General features: G+C 45.6%; 1 protein-coding gene across 2 annotated transcripts in view; it reads left to right on the plus strand.

Annotated features, from left to right (window-relative positions):
* The window catches only part of SYN1 (synapsin I), a 731549-nt gene that overhangs the window by 656505 nt on the left and 58813 nt on the right, over positions 1–16231 (plus strand). For both annotated transcript variants that reach the window (XM_069647426.1, XM_069647427.1), the window contains exon 10: positions 12048–12150. In XM_069647426.1, the coding sequence (XP_069503527.1) occupies positions 12048–12150 (103 nt within the window). The remainder of the gene's footprint in view (positions 1–12047; positions 12151–16231) is intronic.

The raw sequence follows: 16231 nt of genomic DNA on the forward strand, positions 1-16231 counted from the left end.
AACTCTCTCTTCCTAAATATCTTCCTTCTCGAGCTCTTCGCTCATCCGTCTCCAACTCCCTCAGGGTCAGCCGCTTCTCCAAGCAATGAGTTGGGGGTAGATCTCTCTCCTCGGCAGGGGCCTCCCTCTGGAAGAGCCTTCCTGCCCCCCTGAAACTTGAGGAGAACCATCTCCGGTTCCGGAAGCACCTCAAAACCTTCCTCTTTGCTTCTGCTTTCTCTCCCCCTGTCCCCTGCTAAATTCTTGACTGAAACTGCACTGAATCTGCAACTGGGCCACCCTCACCGATCTCAGTCCTTGGCCCAGCCACTCTCCACTTGCACTGCCTCCCTGGCAACCCCTGCACTGCGGGACTGTCTCTGTATCCCTACAGCCCCCCTTCCCAGCACTTGTCTGCACTTACCCTGCACTTGCCACCAACTGGCCCTTTTATTTATTTGTTTGTTTCTACTTACCCTGTATTGCACTTCCCCCCTCCCTTTCCCCCTGCAATTTTCCCTTTCCCTCCACCCATGCACTTGTGCTATCTGAATGACACCTGGCCTAGTAGGATCGTTGTCTGTCTTCCCTTTGTTCCCCCCTCCCTGTCTCGTCGCGCCTTGAAACACTTGTGTATAGGCGCGTTACAAATGCCATATCATATCATATCATCTTCCCTAACTAGCAACACACTGATTATTCCAGCATCTCAATGTATCACAGTTTACAAGTATTTACTCTTTCATTTTGCCGTTCGTGCCGCTACTCGATCTTGGCAAAATGTTCAGAAAATAAGAAACTACTCTATCCCAAGACCCAAACCTTTACCAATCATCTTTTCTCACCCTGCTCACGTGCTCCTTGACCTCAAAACTCCCTAATTAACACCCTTTACATCATTTTAGAGAACTTTCCAATGTTGATTCGGAACTTGATTCTCGAATCGCGTAATTGCAGATTTTCCAAACTGAAAAAGCTTGACAACAGCAATGTATCATGGGAGAAATGACAAACATTTTGGCGACAGGGGCACCCCGCTCTGCACCAAAAAAAAAACTACTGAATGGATTTTTGCCAAAACATGAAAGAATTTCCTTCACGCGCTTCGTGCACGCCTTGTTTCTTATTTGACTCAAATCCTTCCAGCGGTTTGGGCTGTGCACGTGAGCCAAAATTGATGAATAGAAAAGTGAAAAACACACCCTTTTTTTACCCTTCACATATTTTGAATCATAACACGGATTTACACGAAACATTCCAGTCCTGGGTGACCCAGGCCCTAATATAGGAATCTCAAAGACTGTGCTGATACGTCCTACGGCTCAAAAGTTATTAACCATAGAATCTTCACTTTTTATATGGATGATAGCTTTCACCTTCACTATACATAATGTAAAGGGCATACAAAGGGTACACAATGGGCCTACTAGAACAAGCACATCCCGTAAATCTAATATGGAGCAGGGCCTGGTTACAGAATTGAGTTTTTAATGCTTTGCTGAAGGCCAGCAAAGAATGCATGAGACGGGGCCTCCGGCTCAAGAGTTCCAAGGAAACGCTACAGCTGCAGAAAACTGTGAATTAACAGTTTGATTTGGCACAACCTTGCATTACCCAGCCGCAAGACTTTCTTTCCTCGCATTTCCATGGAACCCTTAGTCAGACAGAGTTTGGCTGCAATATGCTCCATTCTTTTATGACAAGATTCCAAAAAGTCACAAAAGCACAACTTAAATTGATTTCTAAAATGAAGGGGTAACCAAAGTAAGTGATATCAAATAGGAGTGATGAAGTGAAACGTGCAGCCACACGAGATGGCATTCCTCCCATTGATACGTAATATGATACGTAATATGACCAGCCTAAGGGCTGCACATCAGAATTCCAGACGTGATAGCAGGGATCTTTCCCACTCAAAAAGGTAAAGAAAATTATTCAGAAGTATAAAAAAGGTGAACTAATATGAGCTAGCTTGCACCAGTTTGCCACTATTGGGGTGAAAGTTCAAAGACAAATTACCAATAAAACCACAAGAGCGGACCAAACGGGGGATATGCCCAAAGAATATAGAAATGGGATCCAGGAATCGACGGAGGGGATAAAGAAGAAGCTACTATTAATAAAAACATTATTTTAAATGGATGTTAAGGAAATTCATGCATACCCCAATCTTCTATGGCACAGAGTCCCTCAGCCAGAAGACATTAGCCAATGAAGGCACCATTAGACAGAATTGGGGACCAGCCGTGTACTGGGGGTAAAGATGCCTGATCCTTCTGCCAGGTCCTCCTCAGCTACCTGGAGGACCCTCATCCTCGCAAGATGTGAACACCCAGCAAAACAGGAAGAAAACCAGTGAAAGGCTTGGCCCTTTGGCCACATATGAGTGAAAAGAACGGGAACAGGAACCACATGGTCAACCATGTCGTAAGTCCTAGGAGATCCAGTAGAGAAAGCAAACAGCATTGTCACTTGCATTAGCAAGCAATTTCATTGTGTGTGTCTAAGAGGGCTTAGAGTTTTTTTAATTGCCACTTGTGAACTACCTGCTGGGCAGAATTACCAGGCGTGGAAGTCTGCAGGATCGAGCTGAAGCAGCCCGGGCTTTAGCACCTGAAAAGAAGGTAGAACTTGCTCTAAAGAATATATGTTGTTTAAGGCACTGTAATTAATCAAGTGCACCATGCAATTTCCAACAGTGTGATAGGGCTGAGGTGTGTGAAAGAGAATGTTCAGTAAGACTGCAACAGAGTAGGCCCCAGTCTGAGGGACATGTTGTTTGGAGGGAATGCGCGGACATGGCAGACATGTGTAATGAACTCCGTCCCTCGGTGAGAGATCTACGTAGCCCCTAGTGGAACCTCTTTGGAGTGCTGCCAGTATCCGCTGTGTCCCCCTAAAGTTGGCTTCACAGAGAAATTGTCCTCCAGGAAGCCATTGCCAGATAGTCTGGTGAAGCCAGAAGATAAGACCGGGCCGATCCAGCCGTTTGAATGGGTCATTGGGAGTAAATCATAGAGGATTGTAAAGTGACCCAGCAATCATTGGTCCATCAGGGTCATGGGCTCCTAAACTGACCGTGGGCAGATTCCTAGGAAGGCTGCACGTGCCATTGGGGGATTCATCTGCTTCTGTCTCTCAATTCAGCAGTGTGGTCAGCACCTTGGGTCCCGCTGATTGTGCTTTCTAGACTAGATAATTGTTCTTTTCCACAGGATTCTGCGTGGAAAAGCTCAGTCTAGCCAGACAGTTTGACTGTGGTCTGTGTGGTCCTTGAAGGCACTGTGTCTTTGGCTCACCCTTTAAGCTGGAAGGGCTGGGTTGTAGCTGGGAGCATCTGAGCCCACTGCATAAAGCTCTCTGTAGGGTAGGGCTTATATCTGTGTGATTACATCTCACCCACTAGCCTCTGAATGTTGGAGGTGCTTGGCCTCTACCAGAACCTGAAGAGGGGTTTGTCGGACTGGGAGGGGAGATACAATGCCATTGATAGTCCTATGTGTGGATGTGTAGTTTACCCAAGAGAGAATTCAGTGCATATTATTAGATACATTTAATCTGAAAACAATGGGAACCACCTGTTTAATGGAGTCTAGTAAACTCCATAGGCCTCTGCTTTTCGCACAGTGACACACAGCACCCTCTTTGCAGTGCCTAATGTTTAAATGCATTTTCTTGTGTGAACTACTGTGCCAAAGAATAGTGAGATTACTTTTATCTTACTTCCCTTTCTCTTTTGTGGGTCCAGCACACACCACCCTATGTGGAGTGTTGTGGGGGGGGGGGTTACATAGTAACTCTTATCCTACTTCTCATGTAGCATTTTGTCACACTGAGTAACTTGAATGGCTGGTGGCAGTGGTTTCAATTTACTACCTTTTGTGCAGGGTACTAGCACGCTGCTTTCTCAGCTGCAGTACAGCACCAATGGGTGACCATTTTTCCAAAATGGCCCCTGTATTATTTTTTTCGCCATTTGTTTGTCTGTTCCTTCTGGGGTTTTACTCTGTTGTTTAAACTACGTTTGAGTCCTTTGTGTGTTTTGCCTTTGGTGGGCTTCAGCTCTGAAGCCCGCCCAAGCTCAAGTGTGTCTGGAAAGGCAGGAAGTGAGGGAGAGTCCTGAAATTTCACTGTCCTTTGTCTCTAGGTGTGCCTGACTGAAACCAGTTCTGACTGGCTGGCTGGTCGTCCTGGAGGACAGCCACCCCCCCAGGTGATTGACAGCCTTGGGCAGTGAATGAATGGGATTTGGCATAAAAGGGAGAGGACCTTTGGACTAAAGACACAGGGGATCACTGGAAAAAGAGATCAGATGAAAAGGATGAGCAGAGATGCCAGCAGCGCCTTCCAGGACCACAGAAGCACCAGTGAAGCCTTGCAGCTGTGCTGACGACGTTTTCGTTTCGACAGGGAAGATCCGTGCAGGACGACTTTCTCCCTTGGGCTGGTGGAACCAACTAGCCTCGAGACTAGCTTCACTTTGGCTCATCCCCCTACTTGCTGCGACTTTTCGACTTTTCGAGGCTACAAAATCCCAATGGCCGGGGACACCTGACCATTATCAAGTGCATTGTCTTCCAGAGAACGAATCCAGCCAAAACATTGTGAGAACCCTTGGACCTCCAGAAAAAGGAATTATTTGTCCAGAGGCCCCGCACAAGAGTTCAGGACAGAGGGGCCGAGGAGAATCCAACCAGAGGTATTTGTTCTTTCTAGACGCTGAGAAAAAGGCACAAAAACCACAAAGAGCCACAGAATTGAGTGGAATCCATTGCTTTTGAGGCCCTCTTCAGGGTGCTGTTGCAGAAGCCCAACAGACGTCCCCCCTTTCATCACCACGACCAAGGGAAACCTCTTCTTCAATTCTAAGGTACTGTGGGATTTGGGGTAAAACTACCTTTTGCCATTTGTAGTGCTTTCTGGCTTGGGAAGATCTATTTTCACCCATCTAGAGTTGACCTCAACTCACCTGTGCAGGCCTCCCAGCTTGTAATCTACCCGGTAGGCTCCTCTTGAGCTCCTGTAATTTCTCAAAGAACTCCTGACTGTTTGATTAACATTTTCTAAGGAAAGCTACATCAGATCTGGAACTGTCCCATTGACTTTGGCTTTCCTGGTTTCCTAAAAGCGCCTCTTCTGAACCCTGCTGGCTTTGGCAGTGCTTGTTCCCTTACATGTTTTAATTGTTGACATTATTATTTCTGGGATAAAAGACTGCCTACATCCCTCTGGAAGAAACTACCTATTTAACCAGTTGCTACAGTGTGTTCTACTTTGACTGTAACCCTTTTCCCTCCCCATCTCAATGTTGTAACAGTAAACAGAAATAAGCGCTAATACTGACCTTTGTTGGCGTCACTCTGTGTGCTGGAAAATATTTAGTATAGAAAGAAACTACTCACCTGCATTATTGGTTCTACAGCTCACATTACCCCTCCTAAGATACGCCTGGCCGCTCAGCCACTCCACTGACTCGTGTAGTACAGGCCTATTTTAAGATTTGGGTGCCTAACACCAAGAGCTAAGCCTTATGAAGTTCCACACCAGCTGGACTTTACAAAATCTTCCCTAACACGCCTTGTAATGTTAGGGTATCTAGTCTTGCATTGGACACCTTCTGCTGTTTTCACGGGTCGTTGGTTCTTCATGATCTGCAGGCGATGGGGTAGGGAACTGGCATAGGAGTAGGGAGAGCATTTTATATTTCTTGCCTTCTTATTTATATTCAATCCACTAAATTCTAGAGGTGGAGGAGAATATATGTTGTGAACAGCCCATACGTTCCATTTCACGGATTGCGTATGATTTATGGGAGGCTAAGCTGGTTGCTGTTTAATTGCTGCCTAAGTGTCGCTCTTATTTTTAACATTTAGATTTGAGATATTTATATTTTTATCTCTGCTGCTTCCTCCTTCTTGCTCACTTTAGGAAAAAGGGTAGGTACCCCTTTGTACAATCGATGGGAAGAGTTAGAGCTCGGAGACGGATCCCCATATTGCTCTTATGGGTTTGGCAGGGGGAGCTCTGTCTCAGCAGCATATGAAGTGGCTGAGTAAATCATCTCGCCATGGCTGATCTGTTAGCCACTTACAGTAGCTCCCTATGGGGGGTTAATGAACAAACTCTGATAACAGGTGCCGCAGTTTGCGCCCATTGTGGTCAAGCAGGCCGGCGGTTGACTGGAGGTTGCCTGTACAAGGTTAGCCACCTTGAGAGGAAAGAGGAGTGGGGTTTATTAGCGACCTATTGGGACCTATTAGGAATGTCGAAGAAAAAAAGGACCTGCTTCGACCTTACATCCCCAGATTATAAGAAGATACTAACATCTGCAATTCTTCCTATTAAAGTGGCAAGTGACTTTTTGTATGAAACAGAGGTTCTAGGCAATGATTTTTATCACATAGAAGACAAACACTTAAACAATACGACAGGCAAGCAAGGGCAAACTCAGTTTAGACAAAGCAAAATCACTTTTAATAAGAAAGTCCCAAAATGTTCTTGTCTAATTTCACAAAAAACCCTGTCAGAGTAAAATCATTGCTGTAGATAACCTGTCCTTGTCTGAAATATCCAGTGTCGGATTGACCTGTCAGCCATTCGGCCCGTGGCCGGGCCGAAATCATTTTAGAGGCCCTGGGGGCCGGTTCTTAAAGCCCACGCCTGGGCCGTACTCAGGCCCAGGCGTGGGCTTCACTTCAGGAATCGGCCCCCAGGACCTCGCCAGGCGCAAGTTGCAAAGGATCTGTAAGTAACTTACAGATCCTGATCCTTTGCAGCCCTGCCGGCCCGCCGCAACCCGCAACACCATGGCGCCAGCAGCAGTCAGTGTTACAAAACACTGGGAGGGAGCAGCAGAGCTGGGCAGAGCCGAGGCTGCCTCAGCCTGCTCCCGCCCAGTGATTTGTATTACAGTCTCAGACTCTGCTCTCCGCCGCCAGTGCCGCCACAGTGAGCTGCTTTTGTCGGCAGCGTGCGTGGGCCAGGATTTCTGTGTCCCAGCGATTCCGATTGCAGGTGGCAGGCATACCCCAATGGTAGGCAGGATCTACAAGTATTTTGCTTTTTGCAAATTGCAGTAATAGCATGTTTTTTCCTGGCCTTGTCTCTGTTATGATCATCACAAGACATTACATCTCGGTGCCCTCGGTCACTTGACAAAATCCTTGTGCCTAAAAGTAGTAGTAAGCATTACACTACTTACCTTCACTTCGGCTAGTAGAAGAACTTTGCCGACTGCATTCAGGTTTATTTGGTCACTTTGTGGTTTAACATCCACAAAACAAATAACTGAACCTCTACCAATTAAGAAAAACAAATGTATTAACATAAAATGCTTGGTCTGTAATTGTACTTGTGAGACTCGGAGTTCACAGGCCCAGGGGGAGTTAATGAGGTGCTCCTCCATTTTTCCAAGAGCATTTGTCAGGCACTTCGTCTACAAAGTGATTAAATGCGACACTTTTAAATTAGTTAGTAAGCCAACGTTATTACCTGAATGTGGTACTTATTTTATCGACATGGGGCTTTCTTTTGAGGATTTAGGGGGATGGTTAAGGGCTGAGTTAACCCACCGAGGGAAAAAAATCCATGACACATGACATCCTTTTCTCACGGCCAGCGTGTTGTGTTGTGCTTGAGGTATCCTCTCCCTGAAAGTTGTAACCGTATAACACAAAACGAAAACATGACAAACCATTGTAAAAGCTTCTCACTTCTGACTGCTCAGGCAATAGGGGTGAAGGGGGTCTTCTTCTCATGAACGGTCTATGTAGAGTGGTCTCTAGTGCTGGTGATCGTTCTGGTAGTCCAGGTTCAGTTGTGAATAAGGACTTGTGCCCTGGCTTGGTCTCAAGATGGGGCGCTTGCCAGCCAATGTCTAATGTGCCATAGAGTCACCATGGAAAATGACTGCTTCATGTATGTGTCTCTGTCTCTCTGAAGTTTTGCAAAAGAAATGCACAGTTCCGCAGTCCATGTCGGTGATGCACTGTTCACATAAAGGATAGCTCACCAACTGTCTGCTGGGTTGAAAGGCTCCCATCAGGGCACACTTTCATGTCAAATGGGATGTGGTGTTGCACCTTGCTCATTGTGAAGACCTTCATAGATTTGCCTGGCTTCTAAGTGCTATTTCGCACCCAGTCTTCACCTACTGCAACAGTATCATCAGGTCCAGGACTGTCGAGGTGGAGTCTTTTATTTTCTTGACAAGGCATTTCCATCCTGGCTCAGAAAGATGGCGCCAGATCATTTGGTCGCTCGGGGCACGTCAGGGGGCACAAAGCAAGGTGGTAAATCTATTAAGCGTCCGTGCTATTTCAGGGTTTAGACGTTTTTTTTTTTACTGTTGCTTTACTTTAAATATAAGGTCAAATATAAGGGTCTACATTGGGCCTATGTTGGCATACCTCCTATTTTTGAAATATTGCCTAATTATGCGTTGGGAGATTTACCACAGAAGGTAAAGTACTGTATGGGTGGCATAACTCATATTTACCACAAGCAGTGCTTTCTATGTAGTAGCAACATAAATAACCCAAACGCAGGGCAAGCGGTAGTTATTTCTATGTAACCCACGCAGTAAACATCCCTTGCGACCCCTATTCATAATTACCACCAGATTCATAAATGGGCCTTCAAGATTCTGCCAGCAAGCCTGTAAATGGTAGAGCATTTAGTTGCAAATCTGTGTGTTGGAAAAGCCACATCTATGACAGATCAGGGACCCAAACACTCAGCATTAGCGATGTGTTGGACAGGCAGGGTCACTGTCAAGCATAAGAAAGAACCAGACCATTCTAAAGTCTTGGAAAGCCGAGATCGCCTTCTGCCAAAGAACTTACGTTAGAATCTTGTCCTTTTCCAAATTTCTGTCGTTCCTGAAGACCTCCATTGCTACACCAAGTGAGAATTAATTTTGTCTATTGACTTTAGGGCCGACGGGGCATTTCATAGCCCAAACGCACACTGAAGACGTGAGCAGTTTGATTTTTCAAGACGAGTCAACTTTGTAAATTCAACCCTTCAAAGTTGCAGGCATGTGCCTACCAAAAAAGGCCTTATATGGGTGGACTGGGAACTAAAAGAGGCCCTGGAAATAATTTTAAAAGTGGCCCCATATTACACATTTTCAGCAAGCCCAACCCTTGTGGTATGAGAAAATGTGTAAATAACCCAGGATTCCACAGAAGAGGCCCAGGGTGTAGAATCTCCAGAGTTCCCTATGGGCACTTGACAGTGTCCCGAAATCAGGGCTAGCTTAACGGAGAGTTTATGGCAAGGGAAAAAATACTAATAAATATGATCTTGTGATCAGGTTTGGGGGAAGGGTGTAGCCTTCAGTGAAATAAATGGCGGCCACGCGCTCTTTTTGCTGGCTTTTGTTGAGGGATTTTAAATGCAAGCAAATTCAAGCAGAAGACTATTGCAACAACATCATTTAGTTAATGGAACTCCATTTCTGGAATGGTACCAGTGTGGATCGGCTGCCAGCAGGTAGAAAATGCAATGTTTTAATGAGTGCAGTGCGGGCACCGCACCACTATAATTTGTTTGTTGCACCGGAGGTTGACCGTGCATCGCGGCTCAGTGTTCAGGGTTTCATGTAATGTGAGATTTGTTGAACACATACAGTATCTTTTGGGGCAGCAAGGCAACTCAGAAATATTAGTGGCACAACTGATAAGTGCTACCCTTTGTGTTTCCGGAAATGGCAATTTTGAAATGCAATTGATTTGGCAATTAGAATATTTTGACATGCATCTATGGAGATCCCTTTCCGTAAGGGTACCAAGGTTGATTGGATGGCACAGGTGGATAACGCAATGTTTTTATTATGGCAGTGCGATCGGCGCACCGTTTTTACTTTGTATATTGCACGGGATGGTCACAAGGCATTGGGGCCCGGTTTTCCGGGGTTTTTGAATATTAGTGCATTGTCTTGGACCCAGACAGCTTCCGCACGTAGAGTGTCCTGCGGAGCCATTTTGAAAAGTTGCCCACCATATTGCAAAGGGCAATTTATCCAGGTGTGAGTTTTTGGGGTAGCATTTTCTGTAAAGTCGTGAATTGATGCGATTCACGGGTGATGTTTTGAGGGCCACATTTTTGAGGCGAGGGGTGGGCCAGTTTTTTGAGGCGAGGGGTGGGCCACTTTTTTTTGGGTGTCCGGGCCTATTTCTTGTCCCAGTCCGACCCTGGAAATACCTCACAAAATAAAACAAGAAGGCGGCCAGAATGATTGTTTCTGCATGTGTAAATACACAGTAATCAAGTGGGGTCTTTAGTTAAAGATCTAGAAAAATGTTTACCTCCCTCTGATGGCCTGATTATTATCGCTGAGTGCATCTGACCTTTAGCGGATGCCCCGGGTGTGGGCGATGGAGAAACAAATGTTACATACGACCCAATAAACACAGGGTTTTTCACTGCTGCGTCAATAGGCTATAACTCAGTAAATGAAGAAATTGCAGTGGATTGGACGTGTAAGAATAACCCCCCGGCTTAGTCCAGCAAAATAAGTACCAGTTGCCTCAACTGTCAGTCCCTGAGGGGAATTATACTGACAATTAAGGGACTGCACAGTAACATTGATTTGGCAGTTTCCCGTCTGGTAGTGACACCAGTGCTGAAAATGTTGCTAACTGGGTAAGAAGCTCTGTAGATGGAAATACGTCTTTAAGTAACAGGGGTACCTCAGCATCAGAGGCGTTGCTACAGGTGTGGGGGGAGCTGAAGGGGCTATAGCCCGGGTCTTTTGGTTGTATCCCCGGACAGAAGCTCAGGGGTTACAGCCAAAAAGGCTAGCTAGCCCACAGTCCCAAAAAATGCGCAGCCCCGTATCTTTTCCAGATCTAGCAACACCCCTGCTCAGCACGCTCAGTTATGGTGACCCCCGACGGTATCCTTACATGTTATCCACACAAAAAATATCACTGTATATATGGTCATCTGGAACAATATAGGCAATATTTTTGGGGGGATAATTTGTGGGAGCAGGAGTTGCGGGGGTGTCTCCCGCACATTTTAAAATAATGTGGGGTTTGCGGGGGTGTCCCCCACAGGGTCCATGCCTCAATATCGCTCCAAAAATATGGCAATATTTTTGTATTGCGATATTTTTGTGGGGTTATTAACACATGGAAACCCCCCGACAGTCGAAATCAGAATACTGAAGTTTCCTTTCAGCCATTATTGAACAGCATTGATACATTGCAACAAAGAAACAGGGTATGACACCTATGGCAAGAGGCGTTGGTGGGGGGGTGGGCTGAGGGGGCTATAGCCCCAGGTCTTTTGGTTGTAGCACCAGATAAAATCTCAGAAGCTACAACCAAAAGGCTAGCTAGCCCCCAGGCCCAACAGTCCTGACATTTACCTAGCCCCAGATCTTTTCCAGGCCTAGCAACACCCGTGCCCGTGGCCCATGGTGGATGGGCTGGCCCATCACACTCTCGGCCTGGTAAAACATTCCAGTTAGCACTTTTAGATCTGCTATTATCCAAATAATCTGACAGTTCTTTTCCACATGAAAAGTTGCTTTACTCATTAGGTAACCTACCCAAAGAGCTGTCATTTAAACGAATGCTTTTAAGTTGGCAAAGGGGGGTAAAGGGAAGATAGAGAAACATTGCCAAACAAGGTCTCTCATTGGATCTCCCACATACAAGGGCTTCTATCCATTATCCAAGAAATTACCATCAGGCCAGTGGACAATTTCGTAAGGTAACAAGTACAAGTTGTTACATTCAAGACATTCATTTATCATCTATTTCAATATGTTCCATTTAACTTTGTCTTCCACTCCATCCTTTGATTTAAACGCAACTCTTCATTGTTGTTTGTTTCCAATTTCATTGAACCAGCTTTCCACTTACATATCCGGGACCTATTTCCAATGGAGAAGTTGTGGGAACACACTGGTTGGCACAAGTTTGACATTATTAAAAATGAAGGCAAGAAGTGGTCCCATGTTTGTGGTGCCATGTCCAGTCCTGCCAGGAACATAGCATGCTAGCCTCTTGCTGGTCCTTCCATTCTGATATCCCTCCTCTCCCTGTCACTTTCAGGTACAAGCTCTGGGTGGACACCTGCTCGGAGATCTTCGGGGGCTTGGACATGTGTGCAGTGGAAGCCCTGCATGGCAAGGATGGCAAGGACCACATCATTGAGGTAAGAGGAGACGTCGCGCAGCTGTCACAGTGTCAGAACCGCATGGGTGCTGCTGGGTAGGTTTGTGTGAGTCACATCTTCAATGGCGGGGGAGGTGGGGGACCCTGCACAGATGTATAATGGCAGGGGGGTTCGCTATTTCTACTGCAGGAACAGTAGAGGCTGGGGATGTAGCTCGATTACAAAGATGCACGCGTGTGCATTCGAGTGTGTGGTGTGTGTGTTCATTCTTAAAACAATGAGGTGCTGCAAGTCAGGATTGATGTGGATTGGAAACCCTATGTGTTGTCTCAGTACAGGGATAACAGGGCAGGAAGCAAGTCAGGACAAATGCGCTTTCACATAGATGCTTGCATCAATAGCAGGGGAAGGTTCTGCAGGTCATCAGTGAGGTGCAAGGATAACGTCAGGTGCTGAAGCAAATATTATTGAGTGTTGAGGTTAGATGGGTGACATGGGCCTGGGACTAGTAGTGAAATGGCAGATGGTGGTGTCGCTCAGTACTGAGAAGCATGTGCAGAGCTGTGTGTGGACCACTAAACTATTCTAATTCAGATGAATCACAAGAGCTAGGATTTGGCAAGCAGTGGGTTATACAGTTCAATATCAAAGTCGATTACAAGATCTGCCTTCTTGCTTTGTGTAATGGTATACAAGGAGCGCGGATGTGCCTCGCTGAGCGCTTTCTCTGCCTCTCGGAGAAACACAGAATGATCACTACTTTTAAAATGTGTGCGGAATACCAGGACATGAAATATTATAGGAGATGACCTGCAGCCACAAAATAATGGACACACAATGCAGAAATGGGTGGGTTTTGTCATGCCAGACCAAAGTGCATATTAAGTTAAGCATGCTGTGGAGCTCAGTAGCCTCATATCGAGCTGAGAAGTTTACTGGTGCAGAGTTAGCTGCCGTTTTAAAGGACCAATGGGATAAGGCGGCAGCGTGGGCAAGGAAACGGTGTGCTGCCACAGAAACCTTTAATTACCCATCAGATAATCATGAATACAGTATCGCCTGTGCACCAGCCCCACATTGTTGGTTCAGGTGGCCTGCAAATCTCTGCGACCAGGGTTAGCTGTTGGTGCACCCTACTCCCACCACATCTTCACCCCTATACTTTAACTACCAGCACTGCTATGAAGTACTTATAGCAAGCAGCCAGAGAAGGATTTGGCTGGTACCAAAACATTAATGTTGAATACCTTCCAGGCTGTACCCTGAAATGCATAATTCAACAAGACCTACATCCTTGTAGAATACATAGGGGGGAGTAGAAACTGTGTGATTCTGTGACCTGCAGAACAGACCCTTGTGCACAGAGGTATTTCATATTTCTACTCCTCGAGCCAAGCTAGGAGTTTTCTTTTTCATATTGTTATTTTCCATCATTAAAATGTTATATTTCAAATTAATACAATGGAGCAATGCGAAGAATACACAGAGGAATGGCTGCTGGTCTTCAGAAACTCAAATTATAAGACAACCTTACTGTTAACATCTATCGTCCACTTAGGTTTTGTCTGATGTAATATGACAAACAACATCGCCCCATATCACAAGATATGTGGGGTTCTTCAACTTTTGGCCTATAAATCACCCTTTTGTGTGAAGCTATTTTCGATAATTCCATCAGCCACACAATTCCACCCTCCACACAGGTACCTCTGCTATTATAGGTCTGCCCCAAGGTCTGAGAATGCATCGTTCAGCTACCACGAGTGCCTTCACCGGCCATCGATCATTCTCTGTACATCGCCAACATTCACCCTCTCCAAAACCTCCAGCTTTAGAGAGAGTCTCTGTGGTGTCCACTGCCCGTGGTGTAATATTTTTTAAATTACATTAATTGTAAACGGGCCTTTTTCAAGCCTGTTATTGGACTAGTTAATATGGACTGCTATTCCTTATCAGCGAAGATGACGTTCAATTCCTTTCCCCACGTTTCAGGTAGGGCAGACGAGGTGGAGTCATCACGTTCCCTGTAGAAAGAGATTATAGCCAACAGTCACTGCAGTGATTCTGTTGCTGTGCCCTGACAGTAATCACACTAGCTCGGAGCTGCAGACAGTGCAACGTTTCCACTGAATACACCGCACTGTGTGATGGCGGGTGAGACCACACCTGCTTGAGAGATCCTGGAAGGGGAACAGCATATTCCTGGAAATGGTCCACCCCCCTCCCGAATATCTTGCATACCCAGAGCCTCACAGGTGGCAGAGCCCAACTAGACGTTTGCGATTTTAATTGGCTAATATTCCATATCGGAGCATTCAAGTGTAAATGGAGATCAAAATGGAGGAGCGAGCGCATGCGCAATTCAAGAAGACTTCCGATCTTTAAGAATACAAAGTGTAGGAACAAACTATGGGATTCTATGCCCTGCAAAACAGATACCTATGCACAGAGGAATGAGTGAATATTCTGAAACATAAGGTTGTTGTCACTACACTTCTTTCCATTAAAATTGAAATTGTCTTACAGACAAAAACAAGCCAACCCTCTTTCTATAATCGGCCCAGGGGGTTCCCGATGGCTGTCTGCATATGCATTAACCAGATGCAATACGTGAAAGGATAATCCATACAACTCTAAATTGGGTCACTTCATTCCCCAAGAGTGGGAGTTTGCACACAGCATTCAGGTCTAACATAGCCCTTACGAAATCCTTCAGTTCTTTTTCTACCCCATTAGCCATTTCTGATCTGGTTGTAGTGGAAGCTTACTGAAGAGATATGGCAGCCCATTGTCAAAGCCACCCGAGCGTAAATGAAGGCGTGAAAGACAGGCGTAAAGGTGTTACACCCAATTAACTCCTTAAGTGACACTGCGGGGCAGAACGTTAGGATTTTCATGCTGGCCTAAATCCAATTGATTCCTATGGAATCCGCCTGCTTTTTACACAAGCAAACACAGCCGGATTCCACAGGAATTGATTGTAAACGCTGCCTGCCAAGCATAAATGGCATGCAGCGTTTACTCATTTTGCACTGCAGAGTGCAAAAGAGATGCATACACATACCACCATCACTTTGCACTTCTCTGTTGTACTTTGCAGTGCAAATTAGGAAAATTGCACAGAAGGGACCTTTTTTTCTTTACAAGTAAGTGCATACGTACGCAGTGCCCTCAGAACAATTTAAGTTGTTTTATAAAATGAACTCCATTGTAACTTGGCAGCTGTAATCATTTCAGCAGTCTGAATCTTGCCCCATAGAGAGAGTCCTAGTTCTTTCCATCGGGTCATTTCTTCATGTATACATTTCAACCCATTTAGTAGATTATCAGATAATATCTTGCACAGTACTGGTTTAAGTCTAGTCCCTTAGATAACCACTGAAATTGAAAGTGAAGGTTAGGTTTTGTTGTCTGCACTGGGATCGCAAGTGCCTCACACTTTGACCACATCAGTTTGTGCCCAGAAAACATGAATGCCTCAATGGATTTCAGTGCAGCATCCCTTAGTGTCAAAAGGTTGTCGTCGGCATTCAGTCATCTTTTTGTAACACCTGCATTCATGTGTTTGCCCTTCAATGTCTGAATTCTGATGAATTGCTGCAGATAATGGCTCCAGGGCTGGTAAAAAAAAAACGTGGGGATGAAAGATACCCTTGCCTTGTTCCCCATTTAATATCAAATCCATCAGGCGTACATCCACCACATATCACCCTAGCAGATGGGTTTGCATACAGTGCTTTTTGTATGTAAAGCCTTTACCCAGGCCTAATCTGGAAATAGTACTGAACATATGCCCCCAATCTACACCGTTCAAGGCCTTTTTGGCAACTAGTGACAGTGCTAAAGTCAGGGGCTGCACTTGTCTCTCTCGCCACAGGACATGCAAGAGTCCCCTCACATTGTCCCTGGCCTTCCTGCTGAGTGCATTCCACAGCTCTGCTGGGTGCATCAAATGCAGAAGCAATCCTTATAGTTGGAGTGCAGGATCTTTACATCCACATTTACTAGTGATGCTCGTTGAAAATGAGAAGATCTAGTAACCTTTCAACCGGCCTTTAGAAGAACTGTAATCAGAGCGTTATGAGGTTCCTCAAGGAAGTCATTTACAGGACCTATTCCA

Source organism: Ambystoma mexicanum, chromosome 2q, assembly GCF_040938575.1.
Source record: "Ambystoma mexicanum isolate Mex_15411 chromosome 2q, UKY_AmexF1_1, whole genome shotgun sequence".
NCBI lineage: Eukaryota > Metazoa > Chordata > Amphibia > Caudata > Ambystomatidae > Ambystoma > Ambystoma mexicanum.